The sequence below is a fragment of the Scophthalmus maximus genome, chromosome 7 (assembly GCF_022379125.1).
Source record: "Scophthalmus maximus strain ysfricsl-2021 chromosome 7, ASM2237912v1, whole genome shotgun sequence".
Classification (NCBI taxonomy): Eukaryota; Metazoa; Chordata; class Actinopteri; order Pleuronectiformes; family Scophthalmidae; genus Scophthalmus; species Scophthalmus maximus.
In genome coordinates, this window is record NC_061521.1 from 7,411,927 (window position 1) to 7,430,347 (window position 18,421).

An 18,421-nucleotide genomic window follows, 5' to 3' on the forward strand; every position below is an offset into this window, starting at 1 on the left:
GACCACCTCTTACCTAAAGTGAATATCCAACATTACATCATCCAAAAACTGTGCCCCTGACCCTTCCCTGTCATCATGGGAGCACCGTCGCCATTGGTCGAAAAATCCATCACCATCTCTCCCCCAGCGTGCTCCCTCCCTCTTCACACCCTGCGGCAGTTAATGCTGATTGATAAAAAAAAAAAAAAAAGGAAAGATATTGTTGTTCGGCTGTAATCTGGTGTGACGCCACTAATCCGACTGCTACAAATCACAGGTCCCCTCCGCCCTGCTCCGCACAGACCTCTGCGGCTCCCCGCCAGTGACTTCACATCTGCCTCAGGTAAGACTCCTCTGGGTGTCACCGTAACTGACGGGTAGGGCATTTGACCAGGGACCCTTATTTTATAACATACAGTGAGGTGAAACCAACATATGCGGATATTTTTTATGTATCTTTCTTTGTTTAGGTGGTATTTGAGAGGTAACTCTAGCTGAGTGAAGTCTGTCGTGGGTAAAACATTTTCAAAATAGGTGCATAGCTGCACTTAAGTGGCATGCACCATGTCATAAACCAGGTACATATGAATATATAGTCTGCTATGATACAGGTGACAGGACTACCGGGTTTTAGCCTCTCCTACCCGAGGGCATTTTCAATATGATGACGTGAGAATTCCCCTTTGACGTAATGTTGCAGGCAAATTTGAATGTTGAGGGACATATTTTAAAGTGGGCTCGGGTTCTATCAAGTCATATACCTATTATTTTCCTGATAAATAATTGAGTCTAGTTTAATACAGTGAAGAGGGTCAAACATGCCCATCACAATCTCCCAAAGTCCAGGAATCAAAATCGTTCATTGAGATGAGCCTTCTGGCAGTTGTTCAGCTCTAAATAAAGCTTTCGATCGAGAACATTACCGCGACAACCAGGGTGAAGATATTTGTGATGTCATCAACGTTAAGATGTCAAGCAATGAATATTCAAATGCGATAAAGATTATACGACTAAGAGGCTGTTGATCCGACACTCGGACTAAAGAATTCAAACCTTCGACCGTGAGCCTGTTGATTATGAAACAAAAGAGTTCCGACCTTAAATCTCCCGATCAATCTTCCAGGAAAAAGGCCGAGTGCTAAATATAGCCCAACGAAAAGGTACCTTGTGATGGCAGAGAGGGTGGGATGAAGGGCGGATTAGTGTGGAGTACAGCGTGTCAATTGTCTTTCTTTCTTTTCTTTTTGTTACACTGCGATTCACGTGGATCACAAATTCCCTTTTGTTTTTCCTCCACACAGCACCAAGCTGATTTAAAGAGCCGAAGACATGGCTGTGGTTGTAAGTACCTGCACTTCTACTCACTTCAAACCGTTTTTGACCCGATTTTTGCTGGAACAGAACTGATGAATGTGGATATTTGTTTATAGAGGGGGCTTCAGATTTACCCTCAAACACCAGCACTGGGATTGATTAATCCTCCCCTTTGAAAAAAAAATTGCCCTCTCCAGGACAAAACCCCTAGTTTCCATCTTCCCATAACACGGACTCAGCTGCAGCTCAGCATTTCTCAAGACCAAAAGCTCATTGTCGTGGATGCCGTCAACTGCTACAGTAGCCGTGGCCGCTAATCTCTGAGCCCTGCTTCAGACCGACGAGCGTTTTCCCCGCAGGCTTTACTGGACTCATGTGAGGGAGATTACCCACAAACACTGAGGCCCATTCATTGCGGCCCCCGCAACAGTCGCCGGAGCAGGCGTGTTGCTTCACGTGGATTAGACGTGTTCTTGAACTTCACGCAGCACGACCAAGTCTTGTTAGAGAAATTGCACTGGCGTAGAATACAGTAGAATAGAGTAGAATATAGTAGAATACAGTAGAATATAGTAGAATACAGTAGAATACCCCCTCATCTGCAGGTCAAAGTGTGGATGTGCTCAGAGGAGGACGGCCTTTCCGTGTTGCAGCCGTCAAAACACGCCTTCTGTCACATCAGTGATTGGTCTTTTTCACAACTCACATGTTGCCCCATCTTAGCAGGAAAAGCACACGTGTAATTGAAAAACATCACTGATGCATCCTCTCCATTTTTTCCCGTAATGCCCCCCGCCACCAGGCCTTTGTGGCTCAGCCACGTCTCGTGTCAAAGCCCCGGAACTGGCAGAGCTGTGCAGAATCCATCTATTATTAAGAGATATTAATTACACCTCTGGTTTTTCCCACCTTGACGAAATGTCAACTGTAAAAACGGCTAGTGCATTAACGGCTGCTTAACTCGATCACCAGTTGCCTGTCGGTACAAGAAAACAACAGGAATCAGGGTCTTATTTTGGGCTATATAAATAACATTTGACTCAACGTTTGTTCCATAACATTCCTCCATGTATCATGTATCATGTATCATGTATCTTGTATCTTGTATCATGTGTATCGTTAATTTCAAACAACGCTTGGTTGTATTTTAGGTAACCTGGTGCAATGAATGTTATTACATATGTTATATTATTATTAGTTACACCCGGTTACACCATGCATAAATGCTTTGTGTGTGTGTGTGTGTGTGTGTGTGTGTGTGTGTGTGTGTGTGTGTGTGTGTGTGTGTGTGTGTGTGTGTGTGTGTGTGTGTGTGTGTGTGTGTGTGTGTGTGTGTGTGTGTGCAGATTACAGGCCATTGTCTGTTGCATTCATGCCTCGTCCCTCTCTCTTCAGAGTGGAACTTACCGTATGGTGTCGGAGGAGGAGCAGGCTCTTCGGTCGAAGCTGGAGCGTCTGACCGTCAAGGACCACGGGCCAGCGTTCGGTCCCTGCGCCAACCTGCCCGACCACACTAAGCAGAAGGTACCCCGGCCCCCCCCCCCCCCCCCCCCCGGACCGACAAACTTTTAGAGGCTTCCCCGAACTGCATCAGAGTCAGACACGTCAGGGCATTAAACAGATACAGCTCCCTACACACTCAAAGGGTTCTTATTGCCCAATTGGACCTCTTCTCAGGAGTGTGTGGGAATATGTATTTGTAATATCATTATTTTCTTGGAGGTAAATAAATCATTTAATATTAGCCAACACAGGGGGATTAAGGCCACCCTGCCTATGAAGGCTAATGGACAATTGCGAGCTTCCAATGTTATAGTTGTTTTACTTTTTCTTGTCAGATGTTTAGTAGAGCACATATTCTCATAAGAAAAGCCATCAGCTGAGGAGAAGAGGCTAATAATTCAGATAACTTAGAAAACACTGGTCAACTAGCCTAACCACCTTATTACCATCTGTCTGCTAAAATAATTCACAAGCTCCGTCATGAAAATTTGTCTGTGGCAAACTTTTAACAGTTTGAATCATTTGAAGGGACTGCGTTGAACAAATTGACATTTTCTAAACACGTACAATTCCCACGTACCTCTCTCTCTCTCTCTCTCTCTCTCTCTCTCTCTCTCTCTCTCTCTCTCTCTCTCTCTCTCGAGACTATGCCGTATGAAAACCCCCCGCCCCCCCCCCCCCAAATAATCTGCACGTAGAAAGTGAGCTAACCGTCCGGTGTGGCTCCCCCCGCAGGCCAAGGACGAGCTGAACGAGACGGACGAGAAGCGGGTGGCTGCGGTGAAGGAGCTGCGGGGGATAATGAAGGAGAAGGCGGATGCGGGCGACGATGTGGCCAAGGGGGTGCAGGACACGTTCGGGGAGAAACCAGACAGTTTGCTGGTGCGCTTCATCCGCGCCAGGAAGTACGACGTGCCCAGAGCCTTCGAACTCATGAAGGGTAAATCAGGAAGATGAACTGATCGGTTTCCAGCAGTGGGAAAGTCGGAACGTCTAGTATCTAATCTAGTACATTAGAAAAGAAACAGTTAATATCATATATAATATAAGGGATGTTTTGTCCTAAAAAAAATGATACGGTGTCTTGGGATTTTACACTGACACTGACTGACAGCCATACAAACAAATACAGATACCATCTTATCACTCTCCTACGGAGCCCCCCTGGTGTCCTTTCATCAGTAGAACAAACACCAAGATTCATCTTTTTTAAACCATGACTCAATATGTAAAAGTGTAATTAAATGAAAACAAAAAAACAGTCAGGTCTCACACAGCAGTTGCTAGAGGGACAATCCTACTGGCGGCGGCGGATGATAAGACCAAACTGTGCTTGACGCCAAACAGTCCCAAATTGTCACAGCACGCTGCCGCTGTCTCTCTACTCAGGCTACGTGCGCTTCAGGAAGGATTACCCCGAGCTGTTTGAGAATCTGACCCCAGAGGCCGTGCGCAGCACCATCGAGGCCGGCTACCCCGGCATCCTGCCGGGCAGGGACAAGTACGGCCGCGTGGTGCTGCTCTTCAACATCGAGAACTGGGACTACGAGGAGATCACCTTCGACGAGGTATGACGTGCTGGGGGTGGGCACAGATAAGAAAAAAGGGATCTCGCCATGAATGTTATCCCGTCCTCCAAACATTAACAGAAGACATTACATTTCTATCGTGTTGCTTATGTAACTAAAAGTGGCCTTTCAAAAGACAGCAGGGCTCCGTCTGTAATCAGTCGTGTTGAAGAACATTTTCCTCTTTATATTTTGGGTACATTACTTGCATTGCGGTCTGTGATCAGGTGAAATTAAGCTCACTGATAAACACGGGCTACACGTTTTTGTCCGTGTGCGATCTCAGATCCTCCGTGCCTACTGTGTGATCCTGGAGAAGCTGCTGGAGAACGAAGAGACCCAGATCAACGGGTTCTGCATCATCGAGAACTTCAAGGGGTTCACCATGCAGCAGGCGTCGGGAATCAAACCCACCGAGCTCAAGAAGATGGTGGACATGCTGCAGGTCGGGAGGCAAATTCTTTGTCCCGGGCCATTCGGCTCCCGCGGACATCGTAGAGTGTCCACACGGTGTCTTGATGCTCCACATTTGACCTACTACCAGAGATTTGATGGAGCGATTATATCACACAACTTTTTTTCTTTTTTCCCCCCCACCAGGATTCATTCCCTGCCCGTTTCAAGGCTGTGCACTTCATCCACCAGCCCTGGTACTTCACCACAACCTACAACGTGGTCAAACCCCTCATGAAGAGCAAGCTGCTAGAGAGGGTGAGTGCTACAAAGTCCGTTCAATATTGACAATGACGACATACCAATAATAATATATATTTTTTTAAATAGCACTTTTCAGAACACGTTCACAAAGTGCCACACAATGACATGACGAGGAGAATAAAACAAAGAGCAAATGGACGCATAACACAATATAAAACACAAATAGACACCTTTGTTTATCCACGTCGACCTCGGAACACGCAGAAGTGACGCTTCCGATGATCTGGGGGAGCGGGAGGGGATATGAGGCGATAACGAATCTGGTCAATAGCTTGGGAGGCAAGGAATCGGTAAAATATTAAAATTGATTCTAAAAGAAACAGGTAACCCGTGAAGAGAAGCCGGTAAGGGTGAAACGTGATCACGTTTCTTAGTCCGGGCTGGAGGCCGGAGGGAGGTTTTTTTTAGTTCATCCCAGAGAGCGAGGAATAACTGAGGTCCCATCGAATGAGATCACGGACCAAGACTGTTCAAACTTTGGTCGTTTGACATATCTCAGACATTTTACGTTAAGCTGTAGAGAATTTGGGGAAATATCCACTTAAATGTGTACGTAAATATGATGTGGACAGTTTTGGGGGTTGACAGTGTTCCGTAAGGTGTTTTCCCAGGTCACAGTTACGCACATAAATCTGAGTATCGTCTGCATAAAAATGGAAATAACTATATACCTGCAGCAACTGCTGCTTCTTCAGTCTTTGGGCTGAAATAAAGACTTTGAATCCAGCACTTCCTCCTTGGGGTTGCTGCTACACTGATATCAGGTGACAAACAAGTTCTGAAATAAAAAGGTAGCAAATTCAGATTCAATACAAAGCTTTTTTTTTACTATAGTTTGGAGATTTTTTTTTTTTTTTTTACTGTTTCCTTCTTTCCAAAATGTGCTGGTTTGAAATCTTTCATGGAATATTTCTTTTTTTATTGCCAGAGTTTCACATTTGGTCACAATTAGCGAAGCAGACTGGAGGCCGCAGACACTAATAACCATAAGACTCCATGGCAGTGACTCTGCCACTTTAAAAATTCTCAGTGTACCACTCGGCTCATGGACTATTATATTTACCAACTCAATACACAAAGTGAACGCGCAGTCTCAGATGACCCTAACGACTGCCGCCCTTGCCCCAGGTGTTCGTTCACGGGGACGAGCTGGAAAACTACTACAAGGAGTTTGACGCCGACATCCTCCCGGCCGAGTTCGACGGGAAGGGCGCCAAGTACGACGGCAAGGCCACGGCAGCCAAGCTCTTCGACTAGACATCCTCCACCCATCATCGTGTACCCCATAGACTGTGGAAACTCTCAAAAGCCCAATCTAGCTGTGTGGTTGTAGACAAAAAAGAAGAAGTCATGAATGAAAGTCATGAGTGTGTGAGAAGGGTCAAGTGATGTCGTTCACCAGAGGTCCTGCCAAAGCACAACCCAAGTGGAAAACGAGGCGCTCTCTCTTACTCTCACACTTTCAGTCATTGCTCCTCATTTTTAGCATTGATGACCAAAGGCCAATAACCATTGACAGTCAGCGGTTGCTTTACTGATTTCATGTCACGCCAATTTAGTGTGAAAATCAAACTTTTGGGGTCTTTAAAACTACTATATTTTCACACAATAATGCGATTTTATGCTGGAGTTGCTCCCTTGATGGCGTCCTCAGAGCTTGCCAGGAAACAACGATCCCATTATCACACAAAAAAAAGGTTTATTAAAGTCTATTAAATGTCATTGCATGAAGGAAAAGCGAGTATCTCCCACTCTGAGCAGCACCCTGAGGTTTTCCCCGTCGCTCTCCTCCATGAAGTTGTGCTTTGTCGGGACTTGCAGTTCCCCCACACAGCTTGTTGTGACACTGGCAGGCCCCAGATTTTATGTCCCCCCCCCCAATACGATTGTCAAACAAATGTACAATAAACTGTATATAAATATAAGTTGTATTAGTTTTATTCTACTCATACAAAAAAAACAACAACAACAGAAAATCCTGATCAAGTTAAAATAAACTTTTATCAGTTAATGGTTGAGATCAAATGCGGCTCATCAGTCAAGGCTGTGCACCACATCACTGCAAAAACAAATTATAAATGTTACACCCATATGCTGGTATGTACTATATTGTCACACAGTACAACAGAACTGTACGGACAGTAAAGTGCAAGCAAAACAGTCAGGACACAATGTACATTACAGGCGGAGTCGCGGTGCCGCAGCAGGTTGGATTCAGTTCAGTTTCACGTCATACACACGTCATAGGCACTTCTCAAAGGTGTGATGACAAAGGCCACTATAACAATTGTTATTGTCGAGTAACGGTAGAAAACTAAAAAAGGAATTCCAGAACACTGTGTCAGTGCTTAATGAACCTCTTGCTGAATGACATTTTCTCATGGAATTTTACTGGAAGTTAAGTTTTGTGCCGTAGTTTTCTGTGATTCCAAGAAAGAAACTTAGCTGAGCGTAGCCAACTCCACCCATCATGTATGTAGCAGTAGGCAGATTCAAAGAACCCCCTCCCCCCTCCCAAAAAACAACATGATCGTAACTTCTGAAAATCAGCAATTAGCCTTTGTTTTAAATATTGTCTCATATGAGACCACAACTGCATTTGAGCCAAAGCCATATGTGAAGGTTAATGCGGCATAATCGTTAAAAATGACAAAATCGCCGAGCTGCTTTTTATTCAAAAGTGAAAAGTGCTTTGGTCCATGTGTTTGGTAAGTGCATAAACTGAGTTTTATTACTGAGTCGAAGAAATACAATGTTAGGATGCAACGTTATAGGACACAAAGTCAAATCTGTTCCAGCATTTATATCAAGGCACTTGAACCAGATTGTCGACTCTTTTTTTTTTCAATAGATTGATCGATTGGTAAAATATGAAAACATGACTTATGTGGACCATCAGGTTCACTCGAAAGTATATTATTGTTAAGATTTTAAGGCTTCAAAATGTTTGCCAAAAAAAGGGGGCCTGCATCACTTTGTGTTATCTGACGGATGAGTACTCTAAGTATATTACTATTTGAAGTATTAGCATAGGAAAGTCCTATTTTTCTTCTTTGTGCAAAGGTCAAAGGTCATGTTCCAGCTGAAGTACACCTCGCAGCCAACAGGCTGCGAAAAACCAGCAGTGCGAACTGTTGCTGCATCGGAGGTGAACTGAGAGCAAAAAGAGGAAGGAACAATTCAGCAAAGCTCACAGGTTTCATTATATCTGTAAGTTTTACTTTCCAGTTTAGTTTACCCACTTCCACGCAGCGTTCCTTACTTAATCCACCTAATGGATTCCTACATTTCCCAGAATTACTTACTTAACTGCAAGGCCATTAGTACCAAAAGTAGAGCAAACACAACGGGCTGAGGTCGTGTCTCTCTGTGTTTTTACGGTTTTGGTCTTCTTGTTTTTTGTCTCCAGACACATACAGTATGTACAGTACACGTTACCCGCTGAGGGCTACCCTGGGGCCCTGCAGGTTAGAAGTTCATGTCCTGGTGGCCGCTCCTCCGGCAGGCCGGCCGGTTCTTCTCCCAGTGGCAGATGGCGTCGGTGTACTCGACGATGACCTTGTCCATCCAGGTGAGGGGTTGAGGGAACAGCACAGCCCCCTCGAAGAAACCCAGGTGGCCCCCGTGTTGGGTCAGGGCAAATATCACATTGGGCATCTTCTCTGGAGAGGACGACAGATAGAAGGAGAGGCAGGACGACTTTTTATTTTCTAATTCAGTGCGGCAACAACAAATTGTGTTTCTACGAAACACCTGACAAGAACAGTGTCTGTAAGAGGAAAAGAAAAGTTAGCATTAACACCATTTGGCACAATAACAGATAACAGATTAAGACTGTAGAATATGTCATCACATGCCTGCAGACTAATGACACAGTCCATTTATTTTCCATGATTGCCGTGCCGTTTTTTTTCTTCTTTTTGGCACTTCGTCGTGTCACTTTGTTTTTTTTCTCGATAAGCATCTCCAGCCATTTGGTAATTGAAGGCGCCCTGACCTTGTTGGTGGGAAGGTAAATAATTAAACCCCTCCCCTGCTTAGAAAGAGGTGGTATCGTCGAAAGGGCTCAGTGACTGACAGTGAGCTGAGGTCAGTCGTCAAGATGTTTGTTTACCCACACACACTTAAACCCTCTTCCTGTCCCTTTCTGTTATTCTACACCACCTTCACACTCTATCCTACCTCTTTTTTTGTAGATACCCACACATGCAAACCAACACAAACACCTAAGTCCCCCCCCAAACTAGATATTGGGAGCATCTGCAAGGCATTCAAACCTAGAACAAGGCCTTCAAACCTCCAGTTTCGCAAAGAATAAATATTTGTCACTAAATCAAACTTCGAAAATCTTTTGTCCAAGAACGAAGAAAGCTTCTGGCAACACATTATTTTGTCCAGATGCTTTTGAATTGGTTTCGCGAGAGGTCTCGGCAGGAAAGTGCTCTCATTACTTTCAGTAAAAACACTGGTACCACATTCTGATAAGGCCTGATTTGTAAAGCGGTTTAAAGGCGGTTAGTAACAGATTCATGGTTAAATCAGATAGATAGATCAGTTATGAGACATTAATGAGAACAACTTTTGGGTTGCCAGTTGCTGGAAAATCCTCCTCCAGTGTCACACTTTGTTTACCATTTTAGCTCCTTCATTCATCCACTGATTTAATGGAGAGGGGCTGCAGGACACATTTTTTATAGAATGATAATACATATTCACAGCTGATTAAATGTCTTGTAGAACCGATGATTTACTAACATCAACATGGCAGTGAATCAACTTTAACCAAAGTACTTAAAAAGTACTTATCAATAAATTAAAGGTTGACCAACATTAATAACTGCATTGTTACTGAACAGAAATGTAACTGTCATGTTATTACAAAAACATGTGACGTTCAAAGACTGATGTAAGGGTTCAAGTTTTCATCTTAAAAATTTGAATTATTCAAACTATGTATAATTCAATGAATTGTTATACTATCATAAAGATGCAAATCTAAATGTTATTAAACAGTTTATATAGGGTGCAGTGTCTCCCTCAGAATGAGTAAAAACACATTTTTAAGTATTAATTCCTGAATTACAGTGTATAAACCCTTATTACAGAGTGGTACCAAAACTGGAGATGATTATAGTCTCAATTAGGTTTCCGCCTGCATTATTACGTCTTTAAGTTTCTGTGCAGCATCGGGGCCATGCCCCTGTACACAGGCCACACTAAAATGTCATTTACTATAGACAACGGTTCACTGTCTGTTTCTAGGACAGCTATGGCATTACTCATGAGGTGCCGTAGATAGCCACAACAAACAAACTGCATCTCCGTGTGTCACGGTCAGTGACTCTCTCTCAGCCGGCAACTGGGATCTACGAGGCATAACATAACAAGTGTTCACGAGCAGCAATTCAGAATCACTGAAATCCCCAAGTGTCCTTGAAGTAGAGCACAAGTTTAGTATTTCATTTGACATGGTCTCAGGTCATCAGACATCACGCATCCTAATTTACAACACCCAGGGCCAGTGCACGTGATCTGCAGAGGCAAGGCAAGGCAAGGCACGGCACGCACGGCGCGCGCGCGCACACACACACACACACACACACACACACACACACACACACACACACACACACACACACACACACACACACACACACACACACACACACACACACACACACACACACACACACACACACACACACACACACACACACACACACACACACACACACACACACACACACACACAGCTCTCTCTATATATAATCCAGCAGCCTAAGCAGATCACATGGCCCTGAAAAATTCAACAAGTCTGTCTGGCCTGGCCGGTGTTGAGTAGTTAGCTGCAACAAGACTTTATCAACATTAAGACTCTGGCACCAGAGTCTATGGCTCCAGAGAAGGGACAGCAGGTTCACTCATTCATTCCCTCACACACACACGCACACACACGCACACACACACGTACACACACAGGTCTGAGTTTCTCTCACTGTGACGACACTGTTTTAATGTTGCGGTCATTGCTCTCTAGGAAAACAAACAAAGAAAACACACCTTAGTTTACACAGTTAATGGCACAGTTAACCCCGCAACAAACAAGATATCTGTCAGTCTCTACAAAACATGATGGTTTCTGTACACCAATGGCACCAATGGCGATGACTTAGCCATAAGGATGAGCTTATTTCTTCTTTTTCTATACTCAGATCCTTCATTTTCTTTTCCAATGCAGTCACTTATACTAAAATGTGTGTTGAATTATGACTATAGCCTTTTTTTGAAAGGGCCATATGTCACATTTGATATTACTGTATTTCAGGACAACACATTATGACCAAAGCAATACATCATAGCCATAATGACCATCTTGCAATACCCGATATTATTCTAAATATAATAATTAACTACCGCTGACGATTGAATCTTGGCAATAACCACAAACCTGCGAGTGTGCGTGGAATAGCCAGCAGTGACTGATGAATTAGTGGGTCGTCTGAGGAGTTAACCAGGAGGAGAGGCACCGAGACCTGGATTAAAAGAAAAGTGTGTTTAAAAATCTAACTTTTAGTGAAGGCCTGCCGAAAGAAGAAAATATGATTCACAAAAGATATATTCATTGTCTTAACTTGTTAACTTATTTACTTATTTCATTTGTGTCTTACCAATCTAAGTATTTTTAAGTTGTGAACATTTTTTTCTTTTTTCAGTGTAGTGGCGGTGTCTCTAGTATTGTGAGCAGTAATAGATGCAATAGTGATGGAAATAGTAGTAGTAGTATCAGTGAAAACTGACACCCCACCTCCTCTCACAGGGTCCAAAGTAAAAATATATTCGCTCAATAAATTCCTCCGAGGCTCACTGAGCAACACGTCCGTGTAACTGACGTGAAAACAGCAATTTGTGGTTTTTAGGCGGAGTTGTGGTTTTAGCAACAGGTTTCCCCTGTTCCAGTCTTAATGGGAAGTCAAACTAATGACCTCCTAACGCTAGTTCGTGCTCAACGGAAAGACATTATCGCTTTATCGATCTCCTCATGAAGGCATCAGACGTAATCGTAGCAGAAGCTCAAGTCAAAAATTGTAGTTTATCGAACTGAATCAATCTGAAATTTTATATCCGTTTAAGGTTTCCGTTGCAGACATAAACACGCTCGCCACTTACTTTGTGGATGTAGTGAACGCAGCTCTCCTTCTCGTAGTACTCCTTCAGGGAGCCGTAGCCGTGGAACTTCCTGCGGTGCAAATGGCGTGATAACATACACAGGGATAAGTTGTAGAGTCTGGAGTGGTAGCCATTGGTAGCCCAATCAAAAAACAAAATCCCCCGAAGATTTCACCTCATAATGCTGTCATCGATCTGCATCAGAGAGGTGGCCGCACACAATCTGCTCAGGTCTGCATCACCAATGCGGCTGGAGCTCATGTCCAGCAAACTGCTCCTGATTAACAGAACAAAAAAAGGTATTTAGACAAATCGGGCCTCGACGGTAAACTCTAGTTTGGCTGTGAATCCCTATTACCCGCCTGACCCTTATTTATTTTTTTTATAATGGAACACACTCAGACTTTTACATAATACATTCACCATACTTCTTCAGCACTTGTCTGTAGATAGATGCACAGTGTCAGGAAAATACTGCCTCTCATGGATGTTAATCTTTGTGTTGTCAACCGACCTTCTCGCTGCAGACGCTCATTGCAAAATTGAATGCTGTATTCATACAACTAAAATGAAGCATTTAGTTGCTTCCTGACTGTTAATCTGTAACGGCAGAAACTGAACGTTTCTCCACCTGTGGGACAGGATGAGCTTCTTCATTTTTTCCGCCAACACAAAGTTGTAGAACCTCCGGCACTGGTCCCACTGAAAGAATGTTTCCTGAGCCCTGAACACACAAATGCGTTAATGCACACGCAGAAATACAGATTAAAAAAAACACCAGATCACTTTTAAGATACTTAATACTTAACTGGGGCTGAAACCAAAGTACTCTGGTATCCTTATCTGTACATTATGAATCACGCCCAGCCCACGGCTCTGTTCGTTTGTTTTCCCTCCAGTCTACCAACCTGAGGGCGTTGTACCCCTGACAGACGCTGACGCAGCACAGCACTCGGTCCTGGTTCGATCGGTTCTCGCCCAGGAACTTGCAGACGATGTTACCCCCGAGGCTGAAGCCCACGACCACCAGACGCGTCTGGGGGAAGGCCCGTTTGATGTGACCCACCATGGCCGCAAACTCCCAGGTGCAACCTGGATGACAGTCAGACACTTTTAATAAACACTTATGTTTGAGACTAGACAATCCCATTATTATCAATATGTTGCAATGTAAATTTCGGAATAGTTCTGCTGCTTCACTCCACCAGTCATTTCTCTACACACAGTCATTTCTTTTTTCCCCCTTGGCTTAATCCTAATGCTCTATGTCAAAAATACAATGACGGTAACCTCCCCACTATGGTTTAGACTAAAGTGTACAATCGCGTGGCGCTCCTTCTTTACCGCAGGTGAACATGCGCGGCGAGGTGAGCTCCATGTTGGGCAAGGCTCCCAGGTGGTTGAGGACGGCGCAGCGGTAACCCTGCCGCTGGGAGTGGTCCACAAAGGTGCGAATGTAGTTCTTCTCGCTATGGTTACCGATCCCAGGGCAGATAACCATGGTGATGTCATCTGACGGACACACGGGAAAGAGTGTAAGCACAAACATTCAAAGTGGAGTCGCGGTGTGAGTGGATGTTGCGCGCGCGCGCCTGTGTGTGTGTGTACTTTGATTTCCCCGCGAGTGTTCATTAGTGGGCTTTGTGCTTGTGCGTACTGTTGCATGAGCACATTAAGAACACAAAAATGAAAACAGCGCAACAATAATAATGATCAGTTACATGTGTGTAAGCAGAGCGAGATCGTGTGACTGCCGTAAATCCAAAGAAGACTGCTTTGGTGCTTGAACTAGTATTTGCCTCTGACCTCCAGTGCTGTGGTCTCCACGAGGCTCAAAGAGGTCAAAGGTTGCCGTGGCTCCGTCCTGCATGGGGAGGAGCTTTCGGACCCCGCAGGGCGTCGGGGTGTTGACACGTCCCATCTTGCCGTACAGGGCCGTCTGGAGATGCCCACTCTTCCCCCACAGCAAGGGAGGAATGTATCTGAAGAGAAGGACGAGCAACCATATTATATAACACGGCAGCTGTAAACTCTACCCTAAAGATGTTTCAGAAGAAGTTTGCCAGCCCACAGACAGACACACATACCGCTCCAGACTTGTCCACACTGTGAGTCATTTCACCGACGAGCCCAATTATTTTAAATGGACTTGAACTCTGAGCAAGACAATTTCTCATTTGTGGCTGATCATGAGACATGACCAAATTTCCCCATTGTGGGACGAATAATGGTATATCTTGTCATATCTTATCTTATCTTATGACCCGGACACCTTTTAAAAGTGGTAGAAAAAAGTAGATCTCAGGCCAGCAAGATTTAGAATAATTATAAGCATAGTCTATTTACAGATCTTGGGGAATTCTAATAAATACTATGTGAAAAAAAGTTGCATTAATCCTTTTGTGTCTCTAGAAGGAGCTGTGTGACGTCTGATAAGTTACCTCCATTGATGTCAAGAGCTCATGGCTACATTAACCACTACCTGCATAACACGCCAAGACACAACAGTCAGTGTTCCATTTGCATTGTGGGTAATGTAGGAGCCAGGTTTGAGGACCCATGCATGGAATAAAAAAAGACCATATCGCTTGTTCTGTTGCATTGAACAAATATGTTTACAATTGTCTAGGCTTTATGCTATTTTAATGCTCTTTATTGTCACTTTTATGGACTCAAACCAAATATTATTTTTATCATTGATTATTGTCATTTAACTGATGAATCATTTTTGTCTATAAACCGTCACAACAGACCTGCAAATGTTTGCCTAATAATTGATAATTGACAATCAAAATTGTCGCCGGTTAACTCTCTGTAGATAGACTACTAATCTTTGTGGGACAACAAGAAACGCTGCTGGTGTATTGCCCAGATCTGATAATGTCCTTCAACACTTTGCTGTTTTTTCCTGTTTTTCCTGCCAAGCAACAAACACAGAAACGTGAAATGAAATGAAACACAAGCTGAGGCACAAGTCCTCAGTGTTTAAATTTGAACACAGTCCAACGCTCTAAGGCTCTGTCTGAACCAGGATCGTGTCTGAGCCCTCGGGATAAGTGGGAGTCATTAATGTCATGTCAAGTCCACAGTCGCTGAGTCCACATCCGAAAGAAACCAGTTCAAGTTCAGTTTAGAATGATATCATTTTATCAAATGTTTTATTATTTATTTTCAGAAGAGTAAATGAAAATCCAACAAAGTCGATTCAACAGTATCTCTTCAGTTGTGACTCTCGTACCATGAGCTTACTGTCAGTGGCTGTAGGCCTGAATTGAACATGTGGGCTTCAGGTAGATCAGGTAGAAATTAAGACAATGCCAAAAAATATGTAACTCATATGATCAGGACTCAAGTTACCAGTTTAACTGCCAAATCAAATCATCATCGTTCCCAATCCAAGTTGCACCATGAGTCTTTAAAACGTTGCCCCAGGGGCTAGGATACACTCACTCTTTGCTCAGCATCGGGCAGATTTTGAGCAGGTAGCGGTTGAGCGGCGTGTCCTGGTAGACGATCTGTGGTGAGGCCGTGGGGCTCTTCAGGTTCAGACAGCGGACGATGATGTACAGGGCTGCCGCCACCGCCGCCAGCTTCATGCCGTCTAACATGGCGGGCAGCTCCGAGCCAACGGCGTGAAAGTAACCGTCCTCGAGGGTCGTCATGGTGGACCCAGGCCGAGACCTGAGTTGGGAAATAATGTCGCTTAAATGAGCATAACAGAAGTGGGAATGTTATTGACACAGAACTATGACTCCCCAATAAATATGTAACTTGCAGAGGTCAGAATATAAGTTGTATAAACAGATTTAGACAGATATCAATTTTCATATTTTGGCCTATCATTACCAATCAGTTTGGCCAGTTTTTTCAACAGTTCCTGAAAGAAAGAATAAACATGTCAAACTGTGCCACTTTTAGATTGATTTATTAATGAATCTCTCTCAGTTAATCTATCTTAGGATAAACCGCTGTTGTCAGCAATCAACAAGGGCAGGATAAAGGAAGGACTTCACGCCTTGCTGTTAAATCTCTTGAAGTCCTTGGAGACATACTGACAAATAAGTATTAAAGGTGAGCAGTCCAAAAAAAAAAAAAAACTCCTCTCCTCTTTAGCTTTTCTCTTTTTCCATTGAATAAGTAGCAACGGTCCTCTTAAAAACACGTCAGCATTTCCAACTCTGCCTTCCTCAGCATAGCCCTTAAAATAATATCTGTAGTGTGGTTTCCCCTAATGGCCGAGAGACTGTGTCATACTTGTGTCATCTTGCAAAAGGACCTGCTGACTCACACTTGCAATTTGGAGGCACAACATTTCAAAAGATTGGCTCGTCGTAGGGTAGGGGCTCCAGTCCAAAAGAACCGATACTGCTCGTACCCATCACACACAGACACACATTTCCTCTGCAGACTTTGATTGACAGTGTTGACCAGCAGGGGAAGAAGCCCACTGTTGGCTGACAGTCGCTTCACTTCAGGGCCGACAAGGCAGACAGACCGATTTCTTGCAACATTAATAAAATGTCTCCAGCAGTGAAGAGTACATGTACATTACAATACATTCTGCTGCCTTTATATATAGAATGTAGGTCTGAAAATGATCTTCATTTCACAAAACATATGTATGATATGGATAGTTAGATGAAAATCATAACAAAAAAACAGAATTATGGTCTTAGAAATTTGAGGAAAACGTCATCTGTTACATTACAATATCCTGCAGGAAAAGATCTCTTCCTGCAGTTCTAACCTCCTAAATATGCTATCAAACTTCACCGGATTGATGGATTTAGTTATGAAATGTACACAATTTCTTCCAGGGGGAGCATGCCCCCGGGACCCCCTCAAGGTTCCGACATCCACCAGCATAGTCTCCCAGTATTTTGTTTGTTTGTTTTTTTGTTTTTTGTTTTTTGGGGGGGGCATCCAATCATAATCTGACCTAGGGCACCAAAATGGCTAGCGCCGGCCCTGCTGCTGCACTTCACCCACCAACTCGCCGTGTGACTCTGAGAGAGACTGCAGTGGTTCCAGTCGCCTCTTGTTTGAAAGGCCAAAGTGAAACGATGCTCGATCAGCGCTGGGAGAAAGAAAACAAACACAAGGGAAGCAAACTTCAGGAACAAACAGGCATAAACAGATCAAAGCCCACTGGCAGTTACTTCCCGTTTTATAGAAATATGGACGACAGAAACATCGCGTGTGATGCAATATGAAAAGAGAGAGAGAGAGAGTGTGTGTGTGTGTGTGTGTGTGTGTGTGTGTGTGTGTGTGTGTGTGTGTGTTTTGCCACTCCAGGTGAAACTGTCCCGGCGTGAGTCCGGAGTGATACTAGACTTCTGGCGAACCCGTAAACACACCACGGACTTCGCATAAAGTACAGACTTTTTTCTTCTTCTTTTTTTTTTGAGTTCTAAAAGAAAAGATTTCCGCTCCTACCATCCTCGTGGGCTTGTTTCTGTCGTGTAGCTGTGCCGTCCGTCCGGGTTGTGCTCGGATCCTCCCACAGAGTGGAGCTGAGGGAACCGCTCGGTCACAGGAGCGGAGCTGACTGACACAACACGGCGAGCTCGCGGTGCGTTCAGGGCGCGCTCACCAAGCCACGGCAAATGGAGATGAAAGGCGTCGATATGCGTTCGGCCCGTCGCTTCGCGCGACTTGAGCCCGTTAAATTAGTCACAAACCCTATGAGGGGTCAATTATACCACGAGTGCATTATTGCTTTAACGCGCGAATTGAATCCACACTTTTCGGACGAAAAGTCGAACTCTCGTGTCTGTCGGGCGCGTTCGTGGACAAAAAACCCCAAACAAACTGCGCAGTGTCCGACCGTACGGAAACGTCGCATAACAGACGCGAGGTGCAGCGCACTTCCTCCTTGTGAGGAACCGACGGTGTGACACAGCCCACGTCGGTCACAGCAGGACCTGCTGCGCTTTTCATCTCACATGAACAAACGAACAAAACACGAGATACACAAAATGACAGGAAGTGGGTGTAAACTGAGACTCGCAACAAAGTCGAAGTGACACAAAACCACCGCGATGTGACCACACGACACAAACACAGACACACAAACTATGATAAGTGTTGACAAAGATGATTAAATATTGACTGCAAACATTGCCACAAAGAGAGACACAAAATGGCAACCGAGGGACGAAAAACAAGGCATC

At 44.2% G+C, this 18,421-nt stretch overlaps 2 protein-coding genes across 4 annotated transcripts; one reads left to right on the forward strand and one right to left on the reverse strand.

Annotated features, from left to right (window-relative positions):
* The first annotated feature begins 209 nt into the window (after nt 1–209).
* Nucleotides 210–7,608, forward strand: rlbp1b (retinaldehyde binding protein 1b). The gene is made up of 8 exons (XM_035641687.2): nt 210–322; nt 1,281–1,320; nt 2,689–2,817; nt 3,532–3,736; nt 4,186–4,364; nt 4,651–4,809; nt 4,965–5,075; nt 6,210–7,608. The coding sequence occupies exons 2-8, from the start codon at nt 1,309–1,311 to the stop codon at nt 6,336–6,338; spliced, it is 924 nt and encodes a 307-aa protein (XP_035497580.1). The 5' UTR covers nt 210–322; nt 1,281–1,308; the 3' UTR covers nt 6,339–7,608.
* abhd2b (abhydrolase domain containing 2, acylglycerol lipase b) lies at nt 6,998–18,128 on the reverse strand. Of its 3 annotated transcripts, none has more exons than XM_035641684.2 (11): nt 17,685–18,128; nt 17,188–17,325; nt 15,699–15,929; nt 14,055–14,230; nt 13,593–13,760; nt 13,157–13,340; nt 12,880–12,972; nt 12,424–12,525; nt 12,249–12,318; nt 11,530–11,614; nt 6,998–8,743 (listed from the first exon to the last, which is right to left on the reverse strand). In XM_035641684.2, the coding sequence occupies exons 3-11, from the start codon at nt 15,908–15,910 to the stop codon at nt 8,550–8,552; spliced, it is 1,284 nt and encodes a 427-aa protein (XP_035497577.2). In that variant the 5' UTR covers nt 15,911–15,929; nt 17,188–17,325; nt 17,685–18,128; the 3' UTR covers nt 6,998–8,549. The 3 variants fall into 3 exon arrangements, with proteins under 3 accessions (XP_035497577.2, XP_035497578.2, XP_035497579.2); XM_035641685.2 differs by having other exon boundaries at nt 17,238–17,325; nt 17,685–18,126; XM_035641686.2 differs by lacking the exon at nt 17,188–17,325.
* Nucleotides 18,129–18,421: the final 293 nt, after the last annotated feature.

Bases quoted from the DNA above. Each gene is read 5' to 3' on its own strand.
- rlbp1b (XM_035641687.2), top strand. The intron at 4,365-4,650 runs GTATGACGTGCT...GTGCGATCTCAG, and splicing joins AGGAGATCACCTTCGACGAG to ATCCTCCGTGCCTACTGTGT. The intron at 5,076-6,209 runs GTGAGTGCTACA...CCCTTGCCCCAG, and splicing joins AGAGCAAGCTGCTAGAGAGG to GTGTTCGTTCACGGGGACGA.
- abhd2b (XM_035641686.2), bottom strand. From the start codon at position 15,910: ATGACGACCCTCGAGGACGGTTACTTTCACGCCGTTGGCTCGGAGCTG. The intron at 14,231-15,698 runs GTGAGTGTATCC...CCTTCTCTTCAG, and splicing joins TGCCCGATGCTGAGCAAAGA to ATACATTCCTCCCTTGCTGT. The intron at 13,761-14,054 runs GTCAGAGGCAAA...TGTGTCCGTCAG, and splicing joins TGGAGACCACAGCACTGGAG to ATGACATCACCATGGTTATC.